This window comes from Budorcas taxicolor, chromosome 16 (assembly GCF_023091745.1).
Source record: "Budorcas taxicolor isolate Tak-1 chromosome 16, Takin1.1, whole genome shotgun sequence".
Classification (NCBI taxonomy): Eukaryota; Metazoa; Chordata; class Mammalia; order Artiodactyla; family Bovidae; genus Budorcas; species Budorcas taxicolor.
Window position 1 is genome coordinate 6,237,342 of NC_068925.1, and position 9,663 is coordinate 6,247,004.

At 54.5% G+C, this 9,663-nt stretch overlaps 1 protein-coding gene across 3 annotated transcripts in view; it reads left to right on the forward strand.

Annotated features, from left to right (window-relative positions):
• The first annotated feature begins 2,331 nt into the window (after window positions 1–2,331).
• The window catches only part of MAPKAPK2 (MAPK activated protein kinase 2), a 46,339-nt gene continuing 39,007 nt past the window's right edge, over window positions 2,332–9,663 (forward strand). The window contains exon 1 of one of the 3 annotated variants that reach the window (XM_052654258.1): window positions 2,332–2,640. In XM_052654258.1, coding sequence (XP_052510218.1) covers window positions 2,332–2,640 — 309 coding nt within the window. Of the gene's footprint in view, window positions 2,641–5,295; window positions 5,592–9,663 lie in introns of those variants that run through there. The other 2 variants (XM_052654256.1, XM_052654257.1) reach the window with 2 other exon arrangements.

The following is a 9,663-nucleotide window of genomic DNA, read 5'->3' on the forward strand; positions in this document are numbered from 1 at the left end:
TATGCTCTTTCTAACCTTGTGGAGAAAAGCAGGTAAAAACTCTGTGCCAGGTAGTAGGAAGGCCCGTGACTCTGCAGAGGGAGAAAGACCAACTCCCAGCCCTGCACAGCCGCAGCCCAGCTGAGATGAGACTAAAGAGCTGGTGTTTCTGCCTCCGCACCCTTGCATCCTTCTCTCCGTCCGTGGGCATCTTCCTTGTGTGCCCCAGGGAGGTAACAGCAGTACTGCAGAACAGGTGGGGTGTCTTCCAATCTCTGTGGCTGTCTTTGAGGAGTTAGAGGAACGGGGAACTGTCTAACCTGTCTGCCCTTCAGCACAAGAGGAAGTTCCCAGTCTCAGAGACAGAGGAGGATCCCTCCCGGACTTGTCTTCCCCTCCCGGACTTGTGGCAGTGCCGCTCTCTTGATGCTGTCTGCTTGTATCTGTCTTCCTTCCCACAGATCAACACTATCCGCCACTGCAGGTGTGAGCATGGCATCTTGCCCAAAGTCAAGGTGTTCACTGAATTAACTGCTGAGAAAGAGCGAATACTGGTGTTAGGGGAACCGTATTTCTCCTTGGCCCTGGAGTGAGTCCTGGAAGGGACTGTGCTCCTTTCTCCACTACCCTTCACTCCTTCCCTGCTTGGACTCAGGCCCCAGGGCACCTGTCCTTAGAATGTTTCCTCCTCTGCTTCTTCCTGAGCAGGGTCTCCCTGGACAAGGGGACTCCAGAATGTTGGGGGAACACGTGAGGAGCCATGTGTGGCCATAGGTCAAGTCATACTCTCTAATTCAGCCTTCTCAGTTATTAAGCTGAGGTTTTGTCTTCACCTGTGTGATTCCTTTATCTTATTTCTGAACTGTTTTACCAGTCAGACTGGGGAGGAGGTCAGCAGGGATATATTTCATGATCATCCCCACACCTCCATCCGAATATGTACAGAGACCCTCTGGCAGCATCTATTTAGGATGTCTTCAACCTCTTCCCCTGATATGGGCTACATTTAGGTCCAGCTAGATCTTTGGTGGGCTTCCCTGGTGGCTCAGCTGGTAAAGAACCCGCCTGCCAATGCAGGAGACCTGAGTTGGATCCCTGGGTTTGGAAGATCCCCTGGAGAAGGGAAAGGCTATCCACTCCAGTATTCTGGCCTGGAGAATTCCATGGACTGTATAGTCCACCGGGTCCCAAAGAGTTGGACACGACTGAGTGACTTTCACTTTCCTTGGTGTCTTCCTCAGAGACACGAGGCTGAACTGGACCAGAATTGGATTCTTCAAAAACACCCATTTCTTACGGCTCTAGGTTCAGGGGCTAACTTTTCCATGTTGGAGACGAGGTACACTTGTCTCTTTTTGGTACACTGTCTCAGGGGATTCTCTCCACACCCTGTTCTTGCCACTGGGAGCGGTGCACCGACTAGCCAGTCAAAGGAAAAGGCTGCCTGAGTTCAGGCGGTCTGAACGCCGTCCTCTTCGCCTTGAAAAGACACCCCCAGCGGCCGCTGTCTTGAGGTAGACAGTTGGAGAAAGTGGATTTTCTATCTGATTATGCAGACACTTTCATGCACCTCCCCTTTCCCTTTGCGCAGCCCTCACTAACAGACAACTAGGATTTTGGATGAGATGGTTGGATGGCATCCCCGACTCAATGGACATGAGTTTGAGTGAACTCCGGGAGTTGGTGATGGACAGGGAGGCCTGGCGTGCTGCGTTCCACGGAGTCGCAAAGAGTCGGACACGACTGCGCGACTGAACTGAACTGAACTGAACTGAACTGAGGGTTTCTCGGTGCGGCGGTCCTCAGTAATGGACAACTAAGACTTCTCGGTGCGGCGGGCCTCACGCCCGTCCGCAGCTCCGGCGGCCCTCGGCTCTCCGGACGCCGCGCGCCCTCCCCTTTAAGGCCAGCCCCGCCCACACGCCCACACCGCCCGGCCCCGCCCCCGCCATCCCTACCGCCTCCCGGCCCCGCCCCCTCGGCCCTCCCCTTTAAGGCCCGGCCCCGGACGCAGACGCGGCTGTGACGCGGCCGCCGGCCCCCGGGCTGGGTACTCTGTCGCACGGCCACTTCCCCCCCGGCCGGGCCCCGCGCGCCGTTCCCCGCGTCCCGCCGAGCGCCCGGCCCCCGGGGGGAGGGCGGCAGACAGGCAGGCAGGCAGCAGGGCCGGCGGGCGCCAGCGGCGCGCATCGGGGACTCACGGAGCCGCGCGACCCGCCGAGCCTGGAGCCGGGCCGGGGCGGGGAAGCCGGCTCCCCCCCGGAGCAAACTTCGCGGCCGGGCGGGGGGCGGCGGGGCCCGCGTCCGGAGCCGGAGGCGGGGCCGGCCGCCGCGCCCGCGCCCGCGGGCACCATGCTGTCCGGCGCGGGCGCCGCGCCCCCGCCCGCCGCCGCCGCGGCCGCCGCGCCGTGCTGCCCGCCGCCCGCGCCGTGCCCCGGCCCGCCGCCCGCGCCGTGCCCCGGCCCGCCGCCGCCCCCCGCCCCGGCGCAGCCGCCGCCGCCGCCGCAGTTCCCCCAGTTCCACGTCAGGTCGAGCCTGCAGATCAAGAAGAACGCCATCATCGACGACTACAAGGTCACCACGCAGGTCCTGGGGCTGGGCATCAACGGCAAAGTTCTGCAGATCTTCAGCAAGAGGACGCAGGAGAAATTCGCCCTGAAAGTAGGTGGCGCGGGGCGGGTGGGGGGCTCCCAGGGCCGGCGCCCCCGCACTCCCGGGCGGCTGGTCGTGGCGGTGCCGGCGCGCTCCCAGGACCCGCGTCCGGGCGGCCGAGCAGTGGCCGCTGCCGGGCCGCCCTCCCCGCCCCGCGCGCCCCGCGCGTGCCCCGCGGCGGGGGCTGCGGGCGCCGCGGGAGGGTCGTGGCCGCGCGGGCCGGGTTTCCGGTCACCTGTGGGGACTCCCGGGGACTCTTGAGGACGCAGGCGTTTGGGGTCTGAGCGCCTTACGGCCGAGTCGCCGCGGTTGGCTTCGGGGACCACTTGGGCTCGTCTCCCTGTCTCAGGAAGCGGTTTTCGGGGGGCTTGTGGTTCCCGGTCCTCTCCTCCCGCCTCTCCTTTGCGCGGGCACAAAAGGCCCATTACTCATTGAGCTGGTTGGTGGGTTGGTTTGGAGAAGTCGGATCTCAAGAGGTTTATTTAGCCTCGCTCCTTATTTGGGAGCCGGAATGTGTGATTTCACTTCCCTGGGCCTCGTGAGTGCGGCTGTGCCGCCTCGGGGCGCGCGCCGGCCGGGGAGGTGCAAGGCTGGAGATTCCGGGCGCGGCGGCAGGGATTGTTTTGATCCGGGAGCTGGCCGCCTCCTACCTTCGGTGCCCGCGAGGCTCCAGATGGGAGGCCAGCAGGCTCCAGCGCGGTGTCTGCTGTTTCCTTAGTTCCGTTGATCATTGTAAACTGGGTCTGGAAAACCACGGCTTGGACCCGGGCTGATTCCACAAATCGGAGATGGCCGCTTGAGTCTTGGACTTGGGCGATTGGTGGACAGTAGGAGGGAGCGTTTTCCCGGAGCTGGGAAAAGCCAACCTCTTTTTATTATTTTTTTTAAGGAGCCTGGTGTGAGGAGAAAGGGGATTTCAGTGGGAATATCTACTTCGAAGTTAAAAATAATGAACTTGGAGGTCTGATGACTCCCCAGTGGCAGTGTGAGCAAGTGTCTAGGGTCACTAAAAAGGTTTTCCCCTAAGAGGGGTTTCAGATCAAACCGTATTTCTAAAGGTGACACACAATGCCTGTTTCCCTTGAGGTGTCTTTAATGATTGGAGGAGGAGAAAAATACTTCCTGTGTTATATTTTCTCTTCCCCCTCAACCCCTGTGGCTAGCTGTATTTCAGCTATTCATACACAACTCAGATATGTGTCATGGGTGGGACTGTTGGAATATATAATTAGATATAATAAAACCCTGGTACTTGGGGTTGTAGAAGGCAGACATGTTTGATTTACAGATTTTAAGGCTTCTAAGATTGTTTTCTTGCTGCTTTCAATTCTTCCTTTCCGGGGAGAACTTCAGCTAGCCTCAGTACTGTCAGATTTCTTTGGTTTTACTACAAGCTATTGCTTTGGACTTTTGAAGAAGGAGTGCATCAGTATCCTGAACCCTTTAGTATTTGTGCCTTAGACTGTTCTTTCCATACTCAAAACTGGGGCAGGGAAGGAGAGTGGTTGTTTGACCGTGGCTCTGACCTTGGGGAGTGGATACTGTTGGACCACAGTTAACCTGCACCGTTGAAGAAGTGACAGATGTTCTTTCCAGGAGAGTTTTCTGTCCCCTCTGAGATGCCATCTGCCTTCATCCACCAGCAGTTTGGGGACACTGGCTGCTCATTTTCTTGGATAGTTGGAATATGGTATAAAGACTCAGAACAAAAGCTCTCAACTTCTGCTCCTTACTCTATTTGATAGACACACAAAACTACCCATAGGAGAGAGATTTCAATTTTTTTCCCCTTTAAATAATTTTGAAAGGGAAGAGCCGGCAGTATTTTAAATAACACTCCTAGTTTGCCCTTCTCAGGTTAGAAGCAGGTGACGATTGAAGTCAGAATGTGTTTTGACAGGCAGCCTGCTCCCAGATCTCACAAGTTGCCTCAACTGTTAAACTGTAGATTTCCCACACATCTTTGTATAAAAACTTAATAATAGAGGAAGAAAGAAGGGATGAGGCATTCAGAGACTGACAGCAGTATCAACAGTGCTTCCACATCCAAATGCTGGAAAGACATAATTACAGCTGTGGGGGAAGCCTGCTTCAAACAGTTCTGTTCCAGAGACACACCAAAGAGATTTCCAGATCTTGAATCTCGACTAACTTAACCGTAGGTGCTGAGTAGTGAAATGATTTTCAAAACCAGGAGTGTTTTGATTATGAAGCAAGGGAGGAAGATGTGGTGGGGATCGCCTCATCGGAAAGGTGCCTGAAGAGAAAGGGAGGAGGCCTTCTGCTCTGTGTAGAGCGTGAGGCCATTCCTGGGGTTTAGGGCAGAGAGCTGCAGGGTCTCTGACGGGGTTCTCTGCTATCTCACAGCCCTGAGACTTGATGAGAGGTGGCAGCTGCCGTGATGGCCTGCTCCTCTGTGGTCTGGTGACCTCTTAGTCCTATTAAATGTAATCAGTACTTTTAAAAATAGCCTCAACCCACCCTGCTATTTCTCTCCATCCACCTGAGAGATGCGGCATTTAAATGCTTTTTGGTTGGTGCGGTGACCTTGCCTCATGGTCTCTCCTGGCTACTTTTGCTAAGGTCTGAGTCATACTCATACTTCACTCAGAGTTGGAAGGACTGTGAGTAGAGGTCATCCCATCTGACTCTTTCATTTTGCAGATGAGAAAACCAAGGCCCAGAGCAAAGGCTTTCTTGAGGTGAGACAGCCATGCCCTTGGCAGAATCAGGATCAGAACCCAGGATGTCTGACCTCTTCCCACTTGATAACTGCTGTGACATCAGTGGGCTTCGTCCCAGGACTGGCTGCTGCTCCAGAGCCCTTCACGCCCCAGGAACTGCTCTCACTGCAGGCCCCTCCTTGACCGCTGGGTCCGGGTTGCCGGGTGGGGATTTGTCGCCTCCCAGCACTGACCCCAGAGTTGAAGGGGCAGCTTGTAAACCAACTCAGCAGCTCCGTAAGTGAGTTTTGATCTGGAGTAACTTTTTCTTTTACCACCCCCCTCCTCTTTTTAGGAAGTGTTTGCTAGAAATCTTATTTACTACTATTATTTTTTTGTGCAAGAACATGAGAATTCTATTCACTGTGTCTTTAGTAGGGACACCTAGTCTCAACCCACTCGTGCCTTAATTGGTCCTGTTCCCTGCTGCTTCCTGCTTCATTGTGTCATGGTGACTCTTAGGTATTAGCTGAACAAATTTAATTAAAGCCAGCGCCCGTTGTCCCCCTCTGCTGTGTGACTCTGATTCGGTGAGGCATGTTATTGCTTTACAGAGTATAGAATGTTGTAATGTACCTCTGTTTGTCTTTCCATTGTGTGAATTAGAGGAAGCAAAGTCCTGTTCCTTCTCCTTCCCTTTCTCCTGTGCTCCCTCCCCAGATGACTCGCGTCGCGGCCACGTGGGTTCCTTGGTGTCTGCTGATACCAAGGGCCGCTGATCAGAACCTCTCAGGGTTGGTCTGGACACTGTTAGAGAGAGAGCAGGGCTGCCTCATCCCCGCAGGGCAGGCAGCACCCTCTGCTGTGTGCCTGTCAGGGAGCAAGCAGGGTTAGTATAGCTGGGTGAGAGGCAGTGTTCCAGATGGGGGTTTGCTGGATGGAATTACAAGGTGAGGAAAGGTTCACTGACTGGCCAGCCTCTTTTATCTCCACTATCATTACAGGTAGTTAACAGTTCTCTGAGCATCCTACCATGTGCTTTGTATTGTATGGAGGATACAGACATTGCAAGTGGCTGTAGAAATTTGGAGGTCCAGAAACTCTTTTGGAGAAGGGGGAATTACGAACTTAACAAACGCAGTCTAAGGCTGTACTGTCCACTGTGGTAGCCAATGCTCGTGCAGACCTGTTTACATTAAAACTAGTTAAAATTGATGAATTAAATTAAGCTAAGTTAAATTTAAAAGCCAGCTGCCAGCCACATGTCAAGTGTCAGTAGCTAGATGTGGCTAATGACTACTGCATTGAACAGTGGAGAGGAGCGTTTTCGAGCTGGTAGAAAATTCTGCCGGGTTTTGCTGGTCTAGGGGTTAAGTTGTGTGGTTGGAAGTAGAGGAACATGGAAGAGGGCATCTGTGAGGACTGAAGGCGCCGAGGACAGTGTGGCTTGGTCCCTGGGGGATGCACACGTCTGCCTGCGGGAGGGAATGGTGGTCGTGGGGGAGCGGGGGAGGGGTCCGGCTGTGAGGAGCACGCGGGGCTGGGGGCTCAGCGAGGAGCCTAACGGATCTTTGTGTTAAAAGCGGATGTTAAAGTGTTTGGGGAGCATGAAGTAAACTAACAGGATGTTATAAAGAAAAGTTACAAATCTTTGAGGTTGGGGCCTGTGGTTTTTTGGGGGAAGGTCTGGCTTCTGGGTTCAGAGACCCTGCGCCTTGCTTTGGGCTCTGCCTGTTGCAGCAGGGCTCTCGACGCCCACTGAGGCAGGGTCAGAGCTGGGCCAGCGCGTGATTCCTTTTCACTTAGGAGTTCTGGGCTCCGACAGAGCTTGAAAACAATCTCCAGCTAGGATGTGGGGTCAGCGGCTGACAGCACTGGGGAGAAGGGCAGCCTTAGGACCAAATATTGATGGGCATCTGGGAATTGAGGGGCGCCCCCCGCCTTTTTTAAAAATCAATTTAATGTCTGGTGGACTAGAATACAACCAGATTCTTATTTTCAGTTTGTGTCCTGATTGTGGCTTTCGTTTATTTACTCTTACAGTCTTATGTATTTATTTTTGGCTGGTTCTTTGTCGCTGAGCAGTTGTGGCGGGTGGGGGGCTGCTCTCTAGTTGGCGTGCATGGACTCTCATCGCGGCCTCTCTTGCTGTGGAGCACGGCTCTAGAGCACAGGCTCAGTCGCTGTGGCCCACGGGCTTAGTTGCTTCACGGTAAGTGGGATCTTCCCGGACCAGGGATCCAGCCTGCGTCTCCTGCATTAGCAGCTGGATTCTTTACCACTGACTCACCAGGGAAGCTCTTAGGGGCTCCTTTTTAGGGGATGAAGGTATTGGTATTCCTGATTAAGATGTTTTGGTTGCTTGAAATCTGAGCTGGGCCATCGTCAGTTGATGGTTTTATTGGGAGAGGCCTGGAGGAGCACTGCACCCCTTGGATGTCCTGGGGCTGAGGGAGGTCCCCCTCCCTGCCCACAGAGCCTGGGGGTATTTGGATTCTGTGCCTGGAGGAAGGTCAGGTGTCAGCGTCTGCTGTTCTTCCATGATCCCCAAGTGGCCCTCCTGTGCCCTGGTGCAGGACGCTCCTGGTGGTTTGGTGTCTGTGGCCCAGGATTCACATTTGACTGCCCGCCCCTCCTCTGCTTCAGGCCTTCTCCAGGGTCCTGTGGAGTCTTGTCTTTCCCCTCTTCCCTGGGCCGCACCTTTCTCATAGCTGCCGTGACCCGTGCAGAGCTGTTCTTTGTGTCTGAAGAGGCTTCAGCTACTCTTGGTCGTGATGAAAGGCTCAGGGACCCATCTTGAAGGGACCCACAATTCATAGCTTAGCGATCACTTTCCTCACACTCCCTGCTCCTCTTTCTTGACCTTTTCCACCTCACCGAGGAAGAGGCTGGGCCATTCTGGAAAGGTTCAGCCACACATCCGAGATCTCACCTGCTGTTAGCATCAGAGCCATGTCTTGGGACCCAGTTCCCTGGAACCTTCTCTGGGTCTGGATTCCTTTGGTGTTTTGGTTAATGGAGGGAGTGTGGGGATTGTGGGCCTGGCAGTGCCAACCTCAGTGTCCACTAACCAGTCACTGGGCTCTTTCCTCATCAGTCGGCTTTGAAATGGGGACGCTGGTAAGGAGATAAGGTCGTGCCACTGAGCATCTTGATGTGTATCAGATATGAAACCAAAACCAGATTTTGTACCTTTTCTAGTCTTTCAGGAAATACTGATATTTTATGTTTTAAGATATGTATGGATGTAAATACCTAGGGATGACCGTATTACCATGGGCTATGTGCTAGATTAGAAAGAAAAGAAAGATCCATCTAGTATTGGTGCCCTGCTAACGAGTTGTGTGATGTTGAATAGGTTAGTTAAGCTTCCCAGGCATCAGTGTACATGTCGAAGGGTCAGGCTACTGGTGACCCCTGGGCACAGTAGTGTGGGGTAGGTGGGCCGTGCTGGAGGCAAGAGGCAGGAGAGCTGGCTGCCTTGCTCCACGTCTGACCATCAGCAGTACCATCCAGCATGGATACCCTTTTGACAGGCTCCTTGCAGGGTTCCAGGGCAGCTTCCGCCCCGTTAATTAATACCATCGTGGACCAGCTGTTCCTTCTCTCATGTGAAGACTTGGTCTGTGTTCCAGCAAGAGCCTCAGCGGAGAGGATGGGCTTTGTAACTCAGTGGGCTGTGAATCCTCTCCTCCCTTAGAAATCGGAAGAACCGGTGTTGTGTGGCTCAGGGTAGAGCCGGGAACTCTCCATCTGACCCTCCTTCGCATTCGAAGCTGTGGGGCCAGATGTGGCCGCTGAGGTCGGCTGTGCCCTGCAGTTGTCAGGCTTTGCCTTGGTGTATGTCTGTGTCCATCCAAGTGGTGCTGCCTTCTGAGTCACCTGAAGTGATAGTATGGGTTTGGGGCTGTTCTGAGGTGAGAATTGGGAACTGATTCCCAGAGCTTATGGGAAGTTAGAATACATACCAGGTATGCCTGGGTACCCTTTCTTACCCATGGGACTGGGTGCTAGGGGATGTGACGGGACTGAGGAGGCAACAGGAGAGGGGGATTCCTGGCGTTTTCTCTTCTTTTCCTCCAGCCCGTTTAGGGATACCGCAGTGGTTTCAGTCCTGAACTTGGGTCCTCGGTGCCAGGCCAGGAGATTTGGTTGAAGGAAGAGAAGACTCAGCGGAAAGGGGGCTGTGGTTGTGCTCAGCCTCTGGCAGTGTTGAGTGCTCGAGGGTCTCTCTTCTCTGACCTGGTAAACACTTTTGCGTGCCCTCTGGCAGGGAGGAGAGGCTGGGACGTGGCCCCAAGGTCACCCTTTATCGGAAGCAATGTTCCCTTCTAGGACCAGCCAAGCTGTGTGTGTGCCGCCTGGAACC